The following is a 23889-nucleotide window of genomic DNA, read 5'->3' as shown; positions in this document are numbered from 1 at the left end:
GTGAAGATCATTTGAGGTTAGCACCTTGCTTGTGTAGGGCAAGAATTTCTCGACAATGATAGATGCACAACTGATATTTCGTTGTTGAGCATATAAGCAGGCAGTCAGTCATACTGTTCATTTGCACTGCTTATACCCCTGCATATGCATGATCATCTCTATATACAATAATGGAACACTCTGTTTTCTTCAAGTATTATTAAAATGTTTGATTTACACATGTTTAGGGGTGCATTTAAGGATTGCTGCTTTGCACCAACCTTAAACCTACACAATATAACCCTGTAGTTAAGGTTCAACTGGGTTCTGGTGCTGAGGAGAGTGAGTCAGACTCCAGCCTTCAGATAGTCTCACTGCATTTCAGAGTCAGAGCAGGCCCATATTCCATATTATGTGCTAATTTATAATGCGAATAGCACTACAGTTGTAGTGTAAATGCACCCTAAAACATTATAGGACCATTTAAAAAAGGCAACATTTAATTGCCATGAGCTCAAATCCCAAAAAATCTACCACGCCAAAGCTGGGTGTTGTACCAGTATAATAAGTGCAATACAAATACACAGGCTTGATGCAATTTCTGCACTTACACCAGGACCATGCCCATTGTTGCTCATCTTGACAGTTTCAGGGTCAGCAGGAAAGCACCTAATTTGAATGGGACTGACTGGTATACCTTTGATGCTCACCTACTCCATGCAATTGGAATTTTGATACCTAGTTCTTTTTTGAGGGGTGGACATTGCCCTGCCCCCCCCCCCTCTACATTCCACATAGTTTGCTCTTGGCCCCATGTAAGGAATGCTGATTTTGATTTTTTTTTTAATATTAGGTACCTCCTCCCGAATACAGGCTACTTCCCTGTCCTGGATGCCGTGGTTGGGCCCACTAATGTTCAACTGGAGGCTTGTTACTCTCAGCTCACTAACCCTACAGTAGCCTCCAGTTCAACACCTAGTCCTCTCAGCTCTGCCTCTTGCAATCATTTTCCTTGGAATGGATGGATGGAGGTTCTACTCCTTAAAAGTAGGGTTTAAAATTCCAGAAACCTAGTGTAACTGCATCACTGCCATTTTCCAGTGGATTCCACCGGAATCCGGAGTCTGGAAACCCACAGCCCCCACCCCATAGATTTGTGACCATATACTACTAAGGCTTGTGTTTTTATTTTACACTAAAGGGTCATTTTTCAAATATGCACTTCTAATGGGGAACTTTCCTCACTGGGATCACAAATTCAAAGTTTGGGCAAGCAAAACTCCCTTTAGTTGCAATGCACAAATTTATTCGGTCAATTTATTTGAATTGTCGCAAAGTGATAGAATGCTTAAGTTCATGTCATTTGTACAAATCAAATATTATAATCAAAATTTTAGAAGACTTGCAGAAATACAATAACCTGAACAGTGCCTCAAAACAAACTACAATGAGAATTAGAGCTTTTGAAAAGCAGCATTACATAATCTGACCAACAGATGGTAGGCTTACCTTACGAGCAAAATCTCCTTTTCCCTTGTTATAGGCTTTATTCTCCAGAAAGTCATTCACAAATGGAATCAAAGCTGGACAAGCTTTTATCACTTCAGGATTGAGTAACAACTAAATTAAAACAGAAAATAGCTTGAGTAGCTATGTTTTAATAATTTAATGCCAGATTTATTTTGAATTACTACTCAACTCAACAACAAACCAACTCTTTGGAAGAGCTACACTTGCGATCACTAAAAGCTATCTCTTTTTACTAAAAGTTAAATAATGATGAGTATGCGATCAATGCAAACATTGGAGCACTTTTTAGGTTAAGCATTCTCAGTTTAATACATCCCACTTTCAACATTTTTGTCTGATAAGACCTTTAAATTTCTTGAGAGTGAGTTATATCATCTATAATGACTTGGTTGTTCATTTTTGATACAACTTCTGTTTCTAATATCTGAAGATTTTTTTTTAATCAGACAGAAGTGCGACATTATTGACTGTCACAATCATTATGCTAATATGCATTACAGTGGAGCATAACAAGTAAAGGAACTGCTAAATACATTTAAAAGCAGCAACCATGAACTATGGCATTTTTGGAAAGTGACTACAAAGTCTGAATTTACCTGCAAGTATGTATTAAGGTCTTTTTTCCTCTTTCCCAAGAAGTCTTTATCCATGTTATTAAAGGTTTTTTTCCCAGGAAGTTTGAGCAAACTTGAAAGATTTTCAAACTGAATAAAGGAAATATTGCATTTTATTTTTCATATTATAATGGCACAGGTCAAATGCAGTGCATTCTAACATTCTGTACTTGCTGAACAATTAGATTGATGTTAATAATGATATAACTGCCATATTTTCATGTTTACTTAGTGTAATAAATATTCATGCAACTACATGCATATAACATTAACTCGAAGAACTTTACATGGTATATTCAAGACACAGCTGCTAAAATGGTGCATTAATCCAGTTATTCTCATTTCCAGGTGTTAAATTGTAAGAATGCAGCCAGATTAGTAAAGGGCAGAGGGTACAGCTTTTGTCAACTGCTCCTTTCCAGTGGCAGCTGTTCAGTTCTTAGTCTTGCCAAGTTTCATGCATTTCATCTGATACTTTAACATTTTCTGTGTTTCCCAAGCATAATTTTGAGTTCCCATGCTTGGTGACCACAGGTCTATTTGTGAAAATTCTATAATTCCTTAGACTCAGGATTGATCACATACATTATGCTCTTAAAAGACTTAAGGCAAATGCAGAATTATGCACAAGTAATTGCAGAATGTTGCAAAGCCAAATTGAAGGCATTGAGTGCTTTTGTTTTACCTTAGGGAAGGGGGTGGGGAAAAAGGAGGAAATAAAAACAGCCCCTTCTAAATGTAAACTACATTTAAACAATGATCTTAGATTTTCACAGAATCACTGAATTGTTACAGTGCAGGAGACCGCTATTCGACCTATCATGTTCGCACCGGCTCTCCGAAAGAGCAATTCACTTAGCACCATTCCCCGCCCTCTCCCCATAACCCTGCACATTCTTCCTTTTCATACAACAGTAAAATTCCCTTTTGAATGCTTCAACTGAACCTGCCTCCACCACACTATCAGGCAGTGCATTCCAGAACTTAACCATTCGCTGCGTGAAAAAAGCTTTCACTCATGACACTTCTGCTTCTCTTACCCTTTACTTTAAATCTGTGCCCTCTCGTTCTTGATCCTTTCACAAGTGGGAACAGTTTCTCACCATCTACCCTGTCCAGACCCATCATGATTTTGAATACCTCTATCAAATCACCTCTCAGCCTTCTCTTCTCCAAGGAAAACAGTCCCAACATCTCCAATCTATCTTCATAAATGAAGTTCTTCATCCCTGGAACCATTCTCTTGAATCTTTTCTGTACTCTCTCCAATGCCCTCACATCTTTCTTCAAGTGCGGCGCCCAGAATTGATGGAGTACTCCAGGCTGAGGCTGAACTAGTGTCTTATATAAGCTCAACATAACTCCCTTGCTCTTGTACTCTCTGCCCCTATTAATAAAGTTCAGGATATTGTATGCTTTATTAATTGTGCTCTCAACCTGTCCTGCCAGGTTCAATGACCTATGCACATTTACACCTAGGTCCCTCTGTTCCTGCACCCCGTTTAGAATTGTACCCTTTATTCTCAGGGAATGCAAATACAAATTGTCATGTAAACTGCTGTTAGTTATTACTACCATATCTTTTCTAAAAAAGATTTTTTTTAAAAAGTTTCCTTTTATTAGTTTCATGGGACATGGGCGTCGCTGGCAAGGCCAGCATTTGTTGCCCATTACCAATTGCCCTCGAGATGTTGATGAGCTACTGTCGTGAACCGCTGCAGTCCATCTGGTGCCAGTACATCCACAGTGCTGATAGGAAGGAGTGCCGGGATTTTGATCAAGCAACAGTGAAGGAATGACAATATATTTCCAAGTCAAGAGGGGAACTTGCAGATGGTGGTGTCCCCACTGCTGCCCTTGTGCTTCTAGGTGGAAGAGATCGTGGGTTTGGAAGGTGCTGTTGAAGGAGGCTTGGCAAGTTGCTGCAGTGCATCGTGTAGATGGTACACACTGCTGCTACTGCACGTCGGTGGTGGAAGGATGAATGTTTCAGGTGGTGGATAGGGTGCCGATCAAGCAAGCTGCTTTGTCCCGGATGGTGTTGAGTTTCCTGAGTGTTGTTGGAGCTGCACTCATCTGGGCAAGTGGAGAGTATTCTATCACACTCCTGACTTGTGCCTTGTAGATGGTGGAGAGGCTTTGGAGAGTCAGGAGGTGGGTTACTCACTGCAGGATTCCCAGCCTAACCTGCTCTTGTAGCCACAGTATTTATGTGGCTGCTTCAGTTCAGTTTCTGGTCACTGATAACCCCCAGGATGTGATAGTAGGGGATTCAGTGACAGTAATGTCATTGAATGTCAAGGGGACATGATTAGGTTCTTTCTTGTTCAAGATAGTCATTGCCTGGCACTTGTGTGGCGCTAATGTTACTTGTCACTTATCAACCCAAGCCTGAATGTTGTCCAGGTCTTGCTGCATATGGAGACGGACAGCCTCAGTATCTGAAGAGCTGCAATTTTTTTTTTTTTTTTAAATTCATTCATGGGATGTGGGAATCGCTGGCAAGGCCAGCATTTATTGCCCATCCCTAATTTCCCTTGAGCTAGGCCATTTCAGAGGGCATGTAAGAGTCAACCACATTGCTGTGGGTCTGGAGTCACATGTAGGCCAGACCAGGTAAGGACAGCAGATTTCCTTCCCTAAAGGACATTAGTGAACGAGATGGGTTTTTACAGCAATCGACAATGGTTTCATGGCCATCATTAGACTAGCGTTTTAATTCCAGATTTATTAATTGAATTCAAATTCCACCTTCTGCTGTTGTGGGATTTGAACCCATGTCCCCAGAGCAATACCCTGGGTCTCTGGGTTATTAGTCCAGTGACAATACCACTACACCACCGCCTACCCATATGGTACTGAACATGGTATAATCATCAGTGAACATCCCCACCTCTGGCCTTATGATGGAGGGAAGGTCATTGACGAAACAGCTGAAGGTGGTTGGGCCTAGGACACTACCCTGAGGAATCCCTGTAGCAATGTGCTACGATTGAGATGATTCGCCGCCAACAACAACAACCATCTTTCATTGTGCTAGGTATGACTCCAACCATTGGAGAATTTTCCCAATTCCCACTGACTTCAATCTGGCTAGGACTTCTTGATGCCACACTTGGACAAATGCTGCTTTGATATCAAGGGCAATCACTCTCACCTCACCTCTAGTTCAGCTCTTTTGTCAATGTTTGGACCAAGATTTCAATGAGGTCTGCAGCGGAGTGACCCTGGCGGAACCCAAACTGCGCATACATGAGCAGGTTATTGCTGAGTAAGTGCCACTTGTTGGCACTGTCGACGACACCTTCCATCACTTTGCTGATGATTGAGAGTAGACTGATGGGACGGTAATTGGCCGGATTGGATTCGTCCTGCTTTTTGTGGACAGGGCGCACCTGGGCAATTTTCTACAGCGTCTGTTAGATGCCAGCATTGTAGCTGCCCTGGAACAGTTTGGCTAGGGCCGCAGCTAGTTCTGGAGCACAAGTCTTCAGTACTATTGCCAAAATATTTTCAGGGCCCCATAGCCTTTGCAGTATCCAGTGCCTTCAGGCGTTTCTTATCATGTGGAGGGAATCGAATTGGCTGAAAACTGGCAGCTGTGATGCTGGTGACCTCAGGAAGAGGCTGAGATGGATCATCCACTCAGCACTTCTGGCTGAAGATGGTAGCAAATGCTTCAGCCTTATCTTTTGCACTGATGTGTTGGGCTCCTCCATCGTTGACGATTGGGATGTTTGTGGTGACTCCTCCTCCGGTTAGGTGTTCAACTGCCCAACATCATTCGCAACTGGATGTGGCAGGACTGCAGAGCTTTGATCTGATCCATTGGTTGTGGAATTGCTTAGCTCTGTCTATTGCATGCTGCTTCTCCTGTTTGGCATGCTAGTAGTCCTGTGTTGTAGCTTCACCAGGCTGACACCTCATTTTTAGGTATGTCTGGTGCTGCTCCTGACATGCTCTCCTGCAATCTTTATTGAACCAGGGTTGTTCCCTTGGCATGGTGGTAATGGTAGAGTGGAGGATATGCCAGGTAATGAGGTTACAGATTGTGGTTGGGTACAATTCTGATGCTGCTGATGATCCACAGCGCCTCATGGATGCCCAGTTTTAAGCCGCCAGATCGGTTCACACAACACAATGGAGGATAACCTCAGTTTGAAGACGTGACTTCATTTTCACAAGTATTATGCGGTTGTCACTCCTACCAATACTGTCATGGACAGATGCATCTGCCAACAGGTAGACTGATGAGGACAAGGTCTAGTAGGTTTTTTCCTCTTATTGATTCCCTCACCACCTGCTGCAAGCCCAGTCTCGCAGTTATATCCTTCAGGACTCGGCCAGCTCGGTCAGTAGTCATGCTACCGAGCCACTCTTGGTAATGGACATGGAAGTCCCCCACCAGAATACATCTGGTACCCTTGCCATCCTAGCGCTTCTTCCAAGTGTGTTTAACATGGAGGAGTACTGATTCATCAGTTGAGGATTGGCGGTAGGGATAATCAGGAGGTTTCCTTGCCCATGTCTGACCTGACGGAATAAAACTTCATAGGTACTGGAGTCAATGTTGAGGACTCCCAGGGGAACTCCCTCCTTTTCTGTATACCATGCCGCCATGTCTGGTGTGTCTGTATTGCCGTGGGACAGGATATACCCAGGAAAGGTGGTGGTCGCGCCTGGGACATTCGATGCAAGGTATATTTCCATGAGTATGACGATGTCAGGCTGTTGCTTGACTAGCGTGCAGGACAGCTCTCCCAATTTTGGCATAAACCCCCAGCTATTAGTAAGGAGGACTTTGCAGGGTCGACAGGGCCGGTTTGCCGTTGTTCGGTTCCAGTGCCTGGGTCAATGACAAATGTTCCGTCCAGTTTTATTCCTTTTCAAATTTTGTGTTGCGGTTTTTGTACAACTGAGTTGCTTGCTAGGCCACTTCAGAGGACAGTTAAGAGTCAACCACATTGCTGTGGGTCTGGAGGCACATGCAGGCCAGACCAGGTAAGGATGACAGATTTCCTTCCCTGAAGGACATGAGCGAACTAAATGGCTTTTTACTACGATCGATGGTAGTTTCATGGTACCAGGTGCCGTGGTGGGATCTAAACCCATGTCCTTAGAGTATTAGCCTGGGTCTCTGAATTACTAGTCCGCTACACCACCACTACCATCTTCTTTTTCAAAAAAATTAAAGGAAACATTTTCCATTAAATTAATCCCAACACTGTTGTCACAACAATTTAAGTAACTACACTGCATTGAATGTATCCGATACAAGGTCATAAATTAAGGATGGCAAACATGTATACATGAATGCAAAATAAACAGTGACACAACCAACTTACTCATGAACTTCTAGTTATAATTTTCACATATAACATGTAAATATTGCAGGTCAACAAGCAAATAAATGGAAATAGGCCAATATATATCCATTCAATTCCTTGTTGATCTGTAATATCTACATGTTAAATGTGCAACAGATGCACACATCTGTTGAGTTGATCTTTGGCTGATTACACCATTGAGTAAATAAAAACTCAGATTAATTAGAGAAAAAATAACACGTATTACCACGCTCGGGCCAGTGTCCCATGTATGCAGAAAAGCGTGGCAAGGGCACTTCTTGAGCTTATTTGCATGTGGTATCTTAATTTTTTTTTAAATTAAAAACCTTTGCACGTTATTAAATATATTGGTCTCATTTAATGAACGTAATTATTCTTTATAGCCGACAATTTTGAAGTGTTTCATAATCTATTAAACATGCAGCTGCTATTTCAGCATCTGCCTAACACCAAATTAGACATCATCCAAGACCAAGTTCCACCCACACACTATTTTTAAGTGAAATGCTTTGTCCTGTAACCTGCCGTATGAAAATGAGAGAATATTTTAAAATAAAACATGCTTGCATGCTAGTTATATTAATTCATCTCTCATATTGGAGTTAAACATAAAGGCCACCTTTACAGTGAAAGATTTGGAACTGAACTTGTTTGGGGGCTGGGTGGGGTGGGGGGGGGGGGGGGGTGCGGGCAGGTTTCTGTGCGGGTGGCAGGTTAAAACACCAGAAACTGCCAGTGTGTCAGGAAGCTGGCAGGAATCTGACAACATCCGCATTTAACTCAACTCGACAGCATTCATTAGTGTGAGGGAAACCCTGTGGAACAGGTGGGTCTGACATTTACACAAGTTAAAAGGCAACTGAATTTTAACCCTATATTCTGTAACTCTGAGCACATTGGCTTCCTGGAACTCATCAGGTTGAACAAGGCGAGCAGACAGCAGCAACTGACAAGTAAGAAAGTCTTTCGATACTGAAGTTTGACAGCTGTTTCCTTGTCTATGAAAAAAGCTTTTGCTCACAGGACTGGTGTTGAGTGTACTTTCACTGAATAGGAGGCGACTTCTGCTACCATGCCATTTTTTTGTGCTTCCCTGCTGTCAACCTTTGTGGCACCGTGGAAGCCGATTCTGCAGCTCTACCTGGGACCCGAGATGAGGAACAGCAGGAGCAATAGCACCTTCTCAACCACTTGCCACAACATAGGACAGATGAGCACAGAGCTTCAGCTTGTAGGAAGTGATAAACCTCAACACAGGGTACATAGACAGAGGATTAGTTTTCTGGGCATGACTAAGCACCAGTGCCTCAGAAGGTTTTGATTTTCCCATTAGGCGTATGCTCACATTTACAGTCTCCTGGAATAAGACCTCATGCCAAGTGGACCAGGTGGATGTGCATTACCTGTTGTGGTCAAGGTCACCACAACACCTAATTGCTTCACCTCCAGCTCCATCCAAGGATCTGCAGGAGATATTTGTAGAATCTCAATTTGTTGCCTACAATGCATCCCCAGGTGACAGATGCCATGTTTGCGAGGGCCAGTACTTTCGTGCACTTTGGCACTGATGAGGCCAGTCAGAATGGAAAGACACCCCTGATGTGCTGCATTGTCTGGGTTCATAAATTGCACACATGTAGAAATCAAGGGACCTCAGATCACTCATCAGTACTCATCACTCAAAAAGGATTCCACTCCAATGTTCAGCTGGTAAGATCATGCATGTCTGTGCAAGATACCCAGAGAGCTGCCATGATGCCATCATCCTGTGCCAGTCAAGTCTTCCACACAAATTTGCACCTCCAAGCAGAGTGAGTGGATGACTTCCCTCTAAGGATGTGGCTGACGACTCCTGCAAGGAGCCCTACCACTGATGCCCAGGAAAAGTACAACTTAAGTCACATGAGCACAAGAATTGACATTAAGCAAGACATCCGTATGCTGAATAAGCAATTCAGGTGCCTGGACTGATCTGGGATAACCTTTCCAGATGCACAAGGAAGAGTTTCTTGAATGCCAGTACTGTGCCGCACAGCAGCGAGGACTGGAGCTCCAGGAGGAGAAAGATGTTGACTTGAGTGCGTCTTTGAGGGAAGGAGGAACAGGAGGTGGAGCCTGATGTGGCAAGGGAACCTGTAGCTGCTCACTTAGCTGCCAGGGATTCCCAGAACAGATTGATTCAGGCATGCTTCAATTAATGGGGCAGTGTAGCCATCTGGCACAGCAATTCTAAACCCACTCAGTGTGTTCACCCCAGCCACCTCCCACCCCCCAACTCCCTTCCACTCCAGCACAAAGCAGTGCCACAATCAACAAACTATCCTTCTCACAGACACCCATTGCTTGTCTTTTACTCATCATTCCTTTTTTCACAAGGCAGAAGGCCACCTACTTGGCAGACAGCAGGCAACAATGGGAGGTCAGGCCAATGGAGCTTTGATAAAAGTAATTGGTATTTTACTGTTCAACATTTATAAACAATGTCCCACAGTGTTAAACACCCAAATGAATACCCTTGTGCAACGACAAATCCTCTCTCTTCTCTTTCCTATTACTCCAACATGGTGAAACCTCTGCTGCTTCAGCAGAGCTAGAAGCACGTTGCTAGTTTCCCTACTCTGATGTTCTTGGCTGATGCCCTCTAGGCTTTGGCGCCCATGAGGATCCTGCTAAAGACTTCCCCACCTGCACCAGTGCAGGGGCAAACTTGGTCATGGGGACAGACAGCAGCATGTGGGGCTCTAACTGGAGTGGGTAGGGGGTGGGGGGGGGGGGCAAGGGATGAGTAGTGGAAGTGCTTTGAGCAGAATCTCCACTTTTTTGTATCCTTTATCTTCTCTCTCATGGTCCACTTGCATTGCTCTGCCAGCCAAAAGCTGGAGAATACTTTGCTGCACTTCAGTGAAATGCAGATGGACCAAGCTGAGGTTGTTCTCCATCCTGCCTAAGGTGGCAGATTGAGTGTGGAGATCATTAGCCAGGGCCAACATGCACTCAGTTGCCAGCCATGTCTGATACTCCATTCAAATGGCCACTCATTCCATGGACAGTCATCAGCACAAATACCTGAGACATCATGGCTCCTTTAAACTCTCTCCAATCATGTGCAGTGCCTCTGAAAAGGCTGACAGGAATGCACACATTTTCTGCTGCTGCTCTACAATAGTCCTCTTCTTCCATGACCCCAGAAGCTCAACATCTGCATCCAGCTGAGCAGAGCTTGGAGGGTCCTGCATGCTCCAATGGGAACTTCACCTCCTACTCATTTGTGATGTGTGCTTCATCATGCGACAACCCAACTATCTGCCTTGGCGGCCCTACCGAGATGTGTGTATCTGAGCTGGTGTAGGGTGCACGAGTTGTGTGATAGTGCATTCTCAGATTGCAAGGCCACCTCGAAGGAATCATCCTCCTCTAACACTGGCTCCTGAGGGAGATGAAAGATGTGAATTAGAACAGACAAAAGTCATCACTGCGCAGATCATATTTCAGTGGTTGCTGACATCAAGTCAACATGAGTGAATTTTGTGTGCCATATGGTTGAGTGATATTTAAAATCGTCAACATGGAAGGCCCCATTTCTGCTTCGCCAATGGCCGGGTATCACAATACCTAGCTTATCTCCAGCGCATTCTCCTCTGCAGATGCCAGTGAGACAATGACTGGAGAGCCACCTCCAGTTCCATGTCGCCCTCTGCTGTCCCGTGCTCTCTTCTCCTGCAAGGAGAAAGAGAATAATCAGTTTGAAAAGTGGAATGTTTTAAGAGGATGGAAAGGCAACAATTGCAGAGGGTCACTGTGAGGGATGGGTGTGTGTCAGGATGGCTGATCAGATGGCGACGCAAAGAGGTACCTAGAGAGCTGCAAGGATTGCTGGTGTGAGGAGTGATGTGGAGAAGGCTGGGGAAAGTAGAGTTTGTACTGGAATGTGCCAAGCCACTCAAGTTTCCTGCCCTATCAGGTCATTAAATCTCTTGCAGCATACTATCCAGAATGCAGTCACCACATTCCTGCTGCTGACCTCTTTGGCAGTCATATCTGCTTGTTCTCTGTGTTGGGTTTCTTCCTCCTGTCCTCAGAAAAAGAATCTCCTTGTGATCCTTTATGCCCATAGCATGATGTTCAGGGATGCATCTGAAAAGCGTGGTGCTGCCTTAGCATCTTCAAGCTCTGTTTTGACACTGCTTCCATTCTGACCTTCGTGGAGCTGAAACAGACTTATACGTGACATCATCATTTCCACCCGTTGTAATTGGTCAGGAAATCCGGACATGAGGTATAAATACCATGGTTGAGTTATAAAGCTATTGATAAACGAGCTGGTGAAATTTACGGGTTCTCAATGCGCTGTTGGCCTCCCTTGCTGCGAACAGGTTGGAAAGTTAAAGTTCAGGCTTTGGCGTCACTCCAATACAAACATTTGCTTTCCTCGAGTTTTGGAGGTCACCATATTTGGTTGGGAGTCGCCCTCAGATAGGTCCAGGGAGTAAAAGGGAGGGGATGGGGTGGACCATCAGACTAAAATTGGGTGTAAGGCATACAAATTTCTTCCCCAGTAAGCTGTGGAAGTCAAAATGTGATCAAGTCTTTAATGCCTGTGATCATCACTTCAATCTCTTGCACCATAAAAAGGAATGCAAAGAAACCACACCATCTGAGTACACAGCAGAGTTAAAAGACAGCGACAACAACCTAGTTTGTTGTGGAGTCAGAATTAATTCACATCTTGGTGGCCGACTGAACATTTTCATTCAGGTGTAATTTAATAGGAACTATACAGCTCGAGTTTCTGACAGTGCTAGGAATATAGGAGCAGGAGTAGGCCATTCAGCCCATCGAGCCTGCTCCTCCGTTCAATACGATCATGGCTGATCATCCACTTCAATGTCTTTTTCCCACACTATCCCCATATCTCTTTATGCCACCTGTCAATCTCTGCTTTAAACATACTCAATGACTGAGCTTCCACAGCCCTCTGGGGTAGAGAATTCCAAAGATTCACAACGCTCTGAGTGAAGAAATTTCTCCTCATCTCTGTCCTAAGTGGCTTCCCCCTTATTTTGAAATTGTGTCCCCTGGTTCTAGACTCCCCAACCAGGGATAACATCTTAGCTGCATTGACCCTGTCTATCCCTTTAAGCATTTTGTAGGTTTCAATGACATCACCTCTCATTCTTCGAAACTCGAGAGAATATAGGCCCAGTTTCCCCAATCTCTCTTCACAGGACAGTCCTGCCATCCCAGGAACAAGTCTGGTGAACCTTCATTGCACTCCCTTTATGGCAATAATATCCTTCCTAAGGTAAGGGGACTAAAACTGCACACAGTATTCTAGGTGCAGTTTAACCAAGGTTCTATACAATTGTAACAAGACTTCACTACTCCTGTACTCAAATCCTCTTGCGATATAGGCTAACATACCATTAGCATTCTTAATTGTTTGCTGCACCTGCATGTTAGCTTTCAGTGACTTATTGAGGAGGACACCCAGGTCCCTTTGTATATCTACACTTTCTAATCGCTTACCATTTAAGAAATACTCTGCACATTTATTCCTCCTACCAAAATGGGTAACTTCACATTTTCCCACAAAATATTCCATCTGCCACGCTCTTGCTCACTCACTATGTCTATCCAAATCCTCTTGAAGCCACTTTGCATCTTCCTCACAACATACATTCCCATCTAGGTTTGTGTCATCCGCAAAAATGGAAATATTACATTTGGTCCCCACATCCAAATCAGTGATATATATTGTGAACAGCTGGGACCCAAGTACTGATTCTTGCGGTACCCCATTGGTCACAGCCTGGCAATGCGAGAATGATCCATTTATTCCTACACTCTGTTTTATGCTTGTTAACCAATCCTTAATTATTTAATTGGCAGTATATTCCCTCCTATACCATGTGCTTTAATTTTGCTAACCAACCTCCTGTGATAGTGAGTGTTTAAAAAAAAAAATCAAACCTTACATAAATATAAATAACTGAACCAGGCTTCCAAGGATGATGGCTCAAAATGTAGCCACAAGCTGCAGCACAGCTTTGCGGAAGACGGGATTCCCTAAGAGGAGAGAGCTGAGCATAGGGTAAGGTGGTAGTAGGAAATTCAATAGTCAGAGGAGTAAATATTTGTTTCTGCAACTAAAAATATGAGTTCCGAATGGTGTATTGACTCCTAGCAGCAAGGGTAACCTAAATGGATGCAGAATCTCCTGCAGAAGAATGTGGAGGCAAAAATCAGCTGGATGCAATGGCTCATACCTGACCTTAAGAAATGTAGGCAAAGACAGGATTCTAAGCCTGCACCCACTAAGGAGTTCCAGGATTTAGAAAGGAGATTAACAGAACTGAATTTCTACCTGTGCCACATACAAGCCATTATAGTAGCAGCCAGCATGTGATTCAATATGAGACAGCATGAATGGCAAAGTTCCTCATTTTTAAAAAACATTTATTTGTGGGAAGTTGGCATCGCTGGCTAGGCCAGCATTTATTGCCGATCCTTAATTGCCCTTCAACGGAGTGATTTGCTAGGCCATTTCAGAGGGCATTTTAAGAGTCAACCACATTGCTGTGGGTCTGGAGTCACATGTAGGCCAGACCAGGTAAGGATGGCAGATTTCCTTCCCTAAAGGACCGTAGTGAACTGGATGGGTTTTTAGAACAATCAACAATGGTTTCATGGTCACAATTTGACTAACTTTTAATTACAGATTTATTAATTGAATTCAAATTGCACCATCTGCCTAGGTGGGATTCGAACCCATGTCCCCAGAGCATTAGTCTGGGCTCTGGACTACTAGTCTAGTGACATGACCACAATGCCACTGCCTCCTCTTCATGAATTGGTTTATGAAGAAATCTGGCCTTCGTGATTAAACTAACGTGGAGAAGCTCAGCCAAAGGTGTAACAGAACACAGCTTTCACACACCAATATAATCAGCTGGAATAAGAAGTTGGGAAGGGATAATGCCAAATAGCATCATCCAGGACTTCATATTCATGACAGCATAATGGATTGAAAAGGTAATTGAAGAGGTAAAGTTGGCCACTGTCTACACACTTATGGAAGCAAATTATTATATTGAGTTAAAATGCTCTAAGTTGCATAGAAGTTTATGTATCTGACTTTGATCATTTGCACTGCAACCAATATCTATGTTAAAACCTTCACGGCCAAAAAAGTGGCATCATGCACTTCTAATAATGTAATGGCATTTTCACATGAAAGTGTATATCAATGTCAAAATTCCAAAGAAATAAGATGCGGAGTCCTGCTCATAATTCTGTCAACATGCATCTTATGAGGCAATTCAAAAAATAAGTATTAAAGCATGAAAGCTGCATTATAATAAAATTACAGCAGCAGCAGATATAACACCTCTTGCAGGCTGAACAGCTGCAAGACCAAAATATCAAGAGAGGTAGTCTGAAGAGGCAGTTTCTAGGACCTCTCCAAAATCTCCCAATGGGGCAATATGGATAAGGTTTTACATTGTTGATGTCAGTTATTAGTCATGATTCAGAGCTCAAAATAATCAACACTACATAGAAGTTTTCATTGTAATAAAGACCAGAAAGCAAAACAATTGTTTTTTGTTGCAGTGAGTTTGGGGGGGTGGGGGGGGAAGGAGGGCAGGGCCAAGATGGAGGGATAGGAGAACAGAAAAAAAAATTGACAATACAAATGAACTGCATGTCTGAAACTGATTAACAATTTTACGAAAATGTGTTGATCAACATCCATCAACTGCAAATGATGTTTCAAACGATAATTCAGCACTACTCAGCAGAAAAAACACTAAGCCTGTGTCCTCAAACTTCTGCAATTCGTAATTGATTCCCTCATTGTCGCAGTGCAGATAATATGATCCCATAATCTCATGTCCAGAACAAACTGACAGGAAACTGCTCCAAACAATTTTCAAGCAGGGTTTTTACCTGCTCAGTGATCCGCATGTGAAAGTCATGGAAGTCACTGTAGCGACGATAGGTCTTCCACACGTCTTCGCTGCCATCTGGGTTTCTCCTCTGAACAGTGATCGCATATAGAGCATACGTCTTGCCATGGTCATTACATACTCCTGCCACAGGATATGGTTCATAGTCAGCATGGACTAGTCACAATAAAAGAGAGAGATGGGGAAATGGGAAACACAAACATGGATGAAAATGGGACAGTAACATACTAAGTGAGGAGAAAACAAGACAGACAATAGTTCGAAGATAACTGTAGAATAACATATGAATGAGAGTAAATGTTTTCCATACTTCCCATATTCTCTCCCCATTTCCCCAACTTAGTTCTCATTATTTTACTGAAAAATCAAAAAATGTTTCAAATGTTGGACTTGGTGTTGTAGTGATTTAGCGTACTGTCCTTTCATCTCTTGATCTTGGTTTAGAAACCAAGGTACATTATTAGGTCAAATTTTCCCCGCTAGTTGGAAAAGTCCTATGCGAGTTGAGTTTGGCTAGTATTAGTCTAGCATCTAATAGGTATGAGCCCACAGCAGAATGTCGACTCTAATTTAACGTAAAATTCACAATTAGTCAAAAGAATAGTTGGTACCAGTTGTGGAAGAATTCACCATGGCACGAGGAGGTTTGGTCTAAGGATAGGATTAAGTAGGAGATCCTTTAAAATATATTTGACATTTATATCAGATCAAATGTCTGATATAAAAAAAATGTTCAAATTCCTAGGACATCCTTGTATTAATAAAGAATTAAACATCAAGTTCCTTTTCACTTCTTAGTGCACAGATATTGAAATGTAATAAGTTTTTATTTTTTCAAAATAGGTATGATGCCATGTAAAACACATTAAGGATTTATTAGATTTTTAAAAAAAGTTAATAGTTTTGTTAATGGTATCGTGAGCAGTGCTTGACAGATATCAAATCTGAGCTGTACAATAACTGAAAATGTACAGTAAAATAGTTAAGTGAGCAGGTGCATTTATGTAATTGTGCTGATACAAATGGGGATCTTTAAATTCTTCAGAATTTTATTTTCGCTGACGTTGAAAAACTAGATAGCTCTGCAAAGTATTTTTAATATTGAGAATACCTTTACATCTTTTTTAATAGAAATACAGGACTCACTATTTGACAATTGTTAGAAAATGGTTTGAATAATACATTGCTGTCCACAGAGAGCTAAAATACTTTGTAAAAGGATTACAGGACGAAAATCAACTGAAGACTACAAAAGTAGATTCACCCCACAGAAAAGCTAAATAAACAAGAAGATGCACAGACAGACATGAAAACAACAGATAATGAAAAATGAAAAGAAATGTAAACATACAAAGGTGTAATGATAATTAGAAACAGAGGGCATGGTCTGATTCAATTACTGCCACATTGAGCTGAACTGATCATTTGGAAAAGAATGTACCAGGTAAGCCAATCAAATTCCTGGACAAATCAAGCTGGTTTCTTAAAGCCATTATACATGGCAGGAACATTTTTCTACTAAAATTGTACATTTCCTCCTGCTAAATAGGGGGCCTGGATTTACAAGTAATTAGCAAGTGGCTCCAGAGAAATTCTACTAACTTACAACAACTATGAGTGATTTGTTTCGTCGAACAACTGATCCCGAAAGTGTATTCTGTAAGGTGTACACACGTATAGATGCACATTGCTATTTGGTATTTTCCACGTTTTTTTTTTACATTCACACACACTACTGTTCTGCTTTGGCACAGCAAATGTGCTTAGTTAAAGTAATGCACTAATTCAGTTGATGTAGCTGTTGTGTGAGCACACATAGCTGCAACTAATGCTTCTGCTGTTATTTGCAACATTTCTGAAAGAACTCAGTAGCTAAGTGGCATGCATACTGTACAAATCAACATTGTCCAAAGGTTATCTTTGCACTGAAACTGACATTGTAATATCACTTACCAGTGTCACTAATAGATACTTGTAACTGCAATGACTCTTCGGAGCTGGCATTTGAAAGATCATCTAGCGACTGGGGAAGAAAAATATATTTGAGTAATGTTTCATACTGTACACACACACACGCCTTTTCTGTAATAAAACACCACAAGGTGCTTCACAGGAGCATTGCAAAGCAAAATTGGACTTTACAAAGAGGTAGGTGTTAAGCAGCGTCTTAAAGAGGAAAGAGAGATAGTGGGGCAGAAAGGTTTAGGGAGTGAGTTCCAAAGCTTAGGGCTTAAGCAGCTAAAATCTCCACCAAGCAGAGCAAATAAAATTGGGGAAGCTCAAGAGGCCTGAATTAAAATCAGCATAGACATCTTGGAGGGTTGTGGGGCTGCAGGAGATTACAGAGATAGAGAGGGGCAAGGCAAATGGAAGGATTTGAAAACAAAGATGAGAATTTTTAAAAGAGGTATTGCTTAACTGGGAGCCAGTGTAGGTCAGCGAGTACTAGGCAAACAGGACTTGATGTAAGGACCTGATGTAAGCAGAGTTTTTGATGGCCTCAAGTTTACAGAAGGCAGAATGTGGTAGCCATCCAGGAGTCAGGTCTAGAGGTACCAAAGGCATTGATGAGCTGAGGCAGGGGAAAAGTTAGGCTACATTACCGAGGTGGAAGTAGGAGTTCTTAGTGATGGCTCGGATAAAATGGTCGAAAGCTCATCTCAGGATCAAATATGACATGAAGGTTACGTGGTTCAGGCTCCGACGGTTGCCAGGGTGTAGAATGGAGTTGGTAGCTAGAGTTTGTGGCAGGGAGGAAAAACAACAGCTTCTGTCTTCCTAATAATTAATTAGAGGAAATTACTGTTCATCCAGAACTGGATGGTGGACAAGCAGTCACAAGAGTAGAGGAGTCGAGAGAGGTGATGGTGAGATATATGCTGATGTCACTCAGCTGTATGTGAAACATGCTATGTTTTCGGATGATGTTGCCGAAGGATGGCAAGATGATGAAATGGCCGGGTGGGGGGGGGGGGGGCGTCCAAGGATAAATCCTTGAGGGACACCAGAGGTAATAGTGTTGGAGTGGAAAGAGAAGACAGTGCAAGTTGGCTACATTTGGTTAGAAAAATGGAACCGGTCGAGTGCAGTCCTACCTAACTGGATGACAGTGGAGGTGTTCGAAGAGGGTGATGTGGTCAAAGGCTGCAGATAGGTTGAAAAGGATGAGAAGAGATAGTTTTACTTTATCACAGTCACATAGGATGTCATTTGTGACTTTAATTAGAGCCATTTCAGTACTGCGGCAGGGCAGAAACCAGATTGGAGCAGTAGTTTTCAAGGACAGCGAGTTCAAGGGCTTTTTTTTTTATAAAAGGAGCAGGGCGATGACGACTGGGAAAGAAAAGCTGGATGATCAGCAGTTTAGTGGGAATATGGTCGAAGTAGCAGGAGGTGGCTCAAGGATAAGATAAGCTCGAAGTTCAGGGATAGGGTGGGGGTGGGGGACAAAAACACTCAGAGGAAGCTTGGCCCACTGGGCTAGGGGATGGGACAGCTGCAGCAGAGGCAGCTGATCAGATGGTCTCAATCTCAGTGACAAAGTCGCCCATGAGCTCCGCACACTTCTTTTGGAAATGAGGGTAGGGGATACAGTTGAGACAGGGGATACAGTTGAGACAGGGGATACAGTTGAGACAGGGGTGCCAGGATAAAGCAGCCCGCTTGATTAGCACCCCATCCACCACCTTCAACATTCATACCCTTCACCACCAACACACAGTGGCAGCAGTGTATACCATCTACAAGATGCAGTGCAGCAATTCACACCAAGGCTCCTTCGACAGCACCTTCCAAACCTGCGACCTCTATCACCTACAAGGACAAGGGCAGCAGATGCATGGGAACACCACTACCTGCAAGCTCCCCTCCAAGCCGCACATCATCCTGACTTGGAACTATATCACCGTTCCTTCACTGTCATTGGGTCAAAATCCTGGAACTCCCTTCCTTACAGGGTGTAACTACATCCCAAGGACCGCAGCGGTTCAAGAAGGCAGGTCACCACCACCTTCTCAAGGGCAATAAGTCCTGGCCTAGCCAGTGACGCCCACATCCCATGAACGAATAAAAAAAAAGACCGTTTGCAGTAGAGAAATGATGATGATCTCGAATTTTGAGTAGTTTTATCATTCAAGTGCAGGACCGGATAGTGCTTTATGTGATCCATGCACATCTGGCAATGAATGGCTCAACCAGTTGTCTCCCATATTCATTCAAGTCTGCGCCCCTAGGACTTGAGAGCAAAGATGAAGGCTGTACTGGGATAATGGCCAGGGTGGCACAGAGTAATGGTTCTACTGGGCATGACAATGACAATAGCGATGACTTGTATTTATATAGTGCTTTTAACAAAATAAAACATCCCAAGGCACTTCACAGAACATTATAAAGTAAAATCAGAGGTGGAGGTGGTATCTAAGTTTATAAAGCGAACCGCTTAACAAACAAAACTCAGTCTCATCATTTCATTAAGGACAGCTACTTTGTCTTCCAAACACACATGGAGATTAAATTAAGCTTTCTTGGAAACACTTTGAACAAAAATTAAATGGTCAAAGAATATTATACTATGCAATTTTTGGGGGAGATTTGTTTAAATGGCTGGTGCTGTCATCAACAGAATATTAAATATTGAGACCAACTGTGTTAAAGATATCAAGGGTTATAGGGATAGTGCAGGAAATGACATTGAGGTAGATGATCAGCCATGATCCGGTTGAATGGCGGAGCAGGCTCGAGGGGCTGAATGGTCTACTTCTGTTCCTATTTCTTATGTTCATTGAAAGGTGGCAATTAATCCACACCTCCTGTACCATGAATTTACCTTTGTGAAAAGCATGTTTCACTTTCATTTTATTCTTTCCATAATTATACAGCAAACACCAATGACTTATGAAATACAAGTATGAAAACTTCGAGAACATCTGCTAAGAAGTAAAGGATACCCAAATGGGTTAAATTACAGAAACACACTGACATTACATATAACCTTTTGACTATTCATAGCTTGAGCTGTTTTCTGTCACATAATGACACAAGGGAACTGTATTATTTAAGCAAGCATCCAATCCAGACATGGAACTAAGCCAGAACAAACTAATCTATAGATATTAAAACACCTGCACAAGCACTGTAAATCCAAGCTGCCAGTAAGCTTTGCATAGAAATATAGAAGAGCAAAAAGCAGTGGCTTAGCTTTGGGGGTGACAGATGGAAATTAGTTCATTTCACTATGGAAACAAACATTTTTGTGCGATTATCAGTAAATGACCTAGATTATGTAACAGTCTATAGCACTTACCGAATTTAAACTACCAGTTGGGGAGCCATTGAAAGACTCTGGAGAGAAGAAAAAAAATCAGCTCACAATGTAAAAAATGCTCTGTGAAAGAATACTGAAGTACAGTAGAAGGTCATGTACTTGAAATAAACATCGCAAAGTACAATTAAACATTAACAAAGAAAAATGACCAATTCAAGGCAAATTCCCAATACTATAATACCCAAAGGATTCCTAGTAAAACAAACGTATGCACCTGCAGCCAGCCAAGAACAGGGCAGTTGTGCACTAGAGAGTAGTTGTTCTGTGATTTTAGGCTCATAATTTCAAATTATACTGTCTACTTTAACACTGGTATTTAAATTATGATGCAAGACAGTACTCTGAAACCAATTTCCTTTCTGATTATTTTCCTTTTTATCAGAGTACATAAGTGCAGGACTGGGTCTGTCAAGAAATCGTTTTCCATAATTAACTTTATTTTATTTATATTTCTGAAACAATGAGTTTTTCAAAAACCCCTGTTAGTTTTGGCAAATAATTGAACTTTATGCTGGATTTCAAAATCAACACTGTCTAGTCCTTTCTGTATAAGTACATTGTGCATAAAATGTATTCAGCAAATAGTAAAAAAAAAAATTCTTCCAATAGTAACAGCAGTTTATAAATCAAATCGGTTTCCAACATGGGTAATAATACATGCCCAGTAACACAAATGTATGTAGAATTTGAAATGGCATCAAAATGCATGGAGAAATTCAATGAAATAATGTTGACTGTGGGTACAGAACTAAAGACAGTTGTCTAGACATGCTGTTATAATGATGCAGGAAGGGATAAGTCACATGATTCTGCTAGAAGAAACCAGGATCTCTGCAAATTCTTTCAGTTTGTTTGGCAACCTACCCATAGCTATGGCAAATGAAGTAGTAATTTAGTTTTTGGTATAATTATTTTCAAAATTAAATAAAAAAGCCAAGTAATCGTATTTTTAAAAGGCTAAATATTCTTCCTTGAAATCCCCAAGTTAACATTTATTCCAAACTAAATGTATAAACTACTTTAAATTCAGCAAAAAGAAATTTGATTAGGAGTACAGAATACCGTTATCATCCAGAATAATAGCAGTAAAATTGTTGCACTAAAAAAAAGTTGTGATATGCCATGACAAGATGTGCCAACTCTGTTTACATGAAAACAGTGCAGATTACTAAGAAAATAGACACACTGAAAGCACAAAACATTGGAAAATTCCCTGCAGTATTGCTCTTCTGCCACTAGATGTAGATAGATAGCTTTGTAAAATACCCATCATGAAAACAACTTAAAATAATTTTTTTGGCAATTTGCCAACATTTGTCTTAACCCTTCATCAACTCCAATTTGACAGACATCTGAAATTTCCTTCAATTCTGTTTAAAACTTCTTAGATCTCAAGTCTGGAATCTGTTGAACTCAAAGTTAGGCTGAATGTTATAGCTATTACAAACACTGGAAATATTCAAATGAGAAGAAAACAGTCTTTCACTAGTAAAGAGTGTTTAATAGCAAATTAGATAATCTATGGCACATCAATTCCTAGATTTAAAATCCTGTCTGTGGTATAAATGGATAGCAGGCAGTTCTTATTCCTAACAGGGCAAGTGATAGAACAACAGACACTGTTTTAGCTCATTTTATCTTCCATTCCTTTTGCCACATTTGTGACTTACATGGCCCATTCAAAAACAGGGTGAGATTTTTGGCTATGAATGTTTCCATAGCTATTACTGTAAGAAAACTTCTAAGTGCACCTGCATCACCCGAGATACAACCCTTTGGGGCTTAAATCTGTACTTTTGAAGTTTATTCTTTGGTCATGGTGCAACAGGATTATTTGGCATGCCTATACAAACATTAGGATCTCCAACTATTCAAATGAGTATGCAAGAAATATTTTTCAGCAGTGGCCTGTACTACTTAAGCATGACCACAGCAAATAATCTAGGGACTTGTTAGGACCTGCAAGGTGACTTTATCACAACTGAATACTGACTGAATGCAGATTGCATTCTTACATTGAATATATTAAAAAGTCAAAATTTATGCAGCAGTAATAACATTTGCATGGATATTACATGTAAATGTTACTGTCACAGATCTGTTAAATTTCAACAGGCGACTTCTCATCAACTTCTTGACACTGTTATTGACAGTGTTGCAACTAAAAATATAGAGACAGAGGAGTAAAGATGCACATAACTGTAGTAACAGTTCCAAAGATGCCTTTTGTGACACCGGTTAGGTTGCTTTGGTAGAGGTGAAAACTTGATTGGAGAGATTCAGACATGAAAATATTATCCCGCTACCTTTTTAAACAGGCCCATCAAATATGTACCATGTTAACAACAGTGGTGGAAAAACAATAATCCAAGACAAAATTAATTAACATTTGGAAAAGTATGGATTAATAAATGAAAGTCAGCATGGGTTTGTTAAAGGCAAATCATGTTTGACTAACTTGAGTTCTTTGATGGAGTATCTGAGAGGGTTGATTAGGGTAGTGTGATTTCTGCTATGGACTTTCAAGAGAGTCTGACAAAGTATGACAAATATATTGTTAGCAAAATTCAAGCCCATGGGATTAAAAGTAACAGTAGCTGTATGGATACAAAATTGGCTAAGGGACAGAAAGCAGAGTGTAGTGGTGAACAGTTGTTTACAGACTGTAGGGAAGTATATAGTGGTTTCCCCAGGGGTCAGTATTAGGACCATTTTTGATGTATTTTAATGACCCAGACTTCAGTCTACAGGACATAATTTCTAAGTTATATAGCAAATGTAGTAAAAATGAGGAGGCTAGTAACAGACTTCAGGAGGATATAGACTGAATGGTAAGACGGGCAGACACATGGGAGATGACATTCAACACAGAAGTATGAAGTGACACAATTTGTTAGGATAACAAGAAGCAATATTTACTAAAAACTTTTCATTCGTGGGATAAAGGCATTGTTGGTAAGGCCAACATTTATTGCCCACCCCGGATTGCCCTTGAAAAAGGTGGTGGCGAGTCACTGTCTTATACCTCTGTAGTTCATGTGGTGAAGGTATTCCCACAGTGCTGTTAACTAGGGGGTTCCAGGATTTTGACCCAGCAATGCTGAAGGAACAGTGACATATTTCCAAGT

General features: G+C 41.6%; 1 protein-coding gene across 2 annotated transcripts in view; it reads right to left on the bottom strand.

The window, feature by feature from the left end:
* The window catches only part of LOC137346020 (sorting nexin-13-like), a 128476-nt gene that overhangs the window by 31565 nt on the left and 73022 nt on the right, over positions 1–23889 (bottom strand). Inside the window, exons 10-14 of one of the 2 annotated variants that reach the window (XM_068009320.1) lie at positions 20741–20778; positions 17392–17461; positions 15419–15594; positions 2106–2213; positions 1489–1599 (exon numbers count right to left, since the gene is read on the bottom strand). In XM_068009320.1, the coding sequence (XP_067865421.1) occupies positions 1489–1599; positions 2106–2213; positions 15419–15594; positions 17392–17461; positions 20741–20778 (503 nt within the window). The remainder of the gene's footprint in view (positions 1–1488; positions 1600–2105; positions 2214–15418; positions 15595–17391; positions 17462–20740; positions 20779–23889) is intronic. The other variant, XM_068009327.1, reaches the window with a different exon arrangement.

Source organism: Heterodontus francisci, chromosome 2 (genome assembly GCF_036365525.1).
Source record: "Heterodontus francisci isolate sHetFra1 chromosome 2, sHetFra1.hap1, whole genome shotgun sequence".
Lineage (NCBI taxonomy): Eukaryota > Metazoa > Chordata > Chondrichthyes > Heterodontiformes > Heterodontidae > Heterodontus > Heterodontus francisci.
The sequence above is the reverse complement of the archived record's forward strand: the minus strand, read 5'-3'. Positions and strand labels throughout refer to the sequence as shown.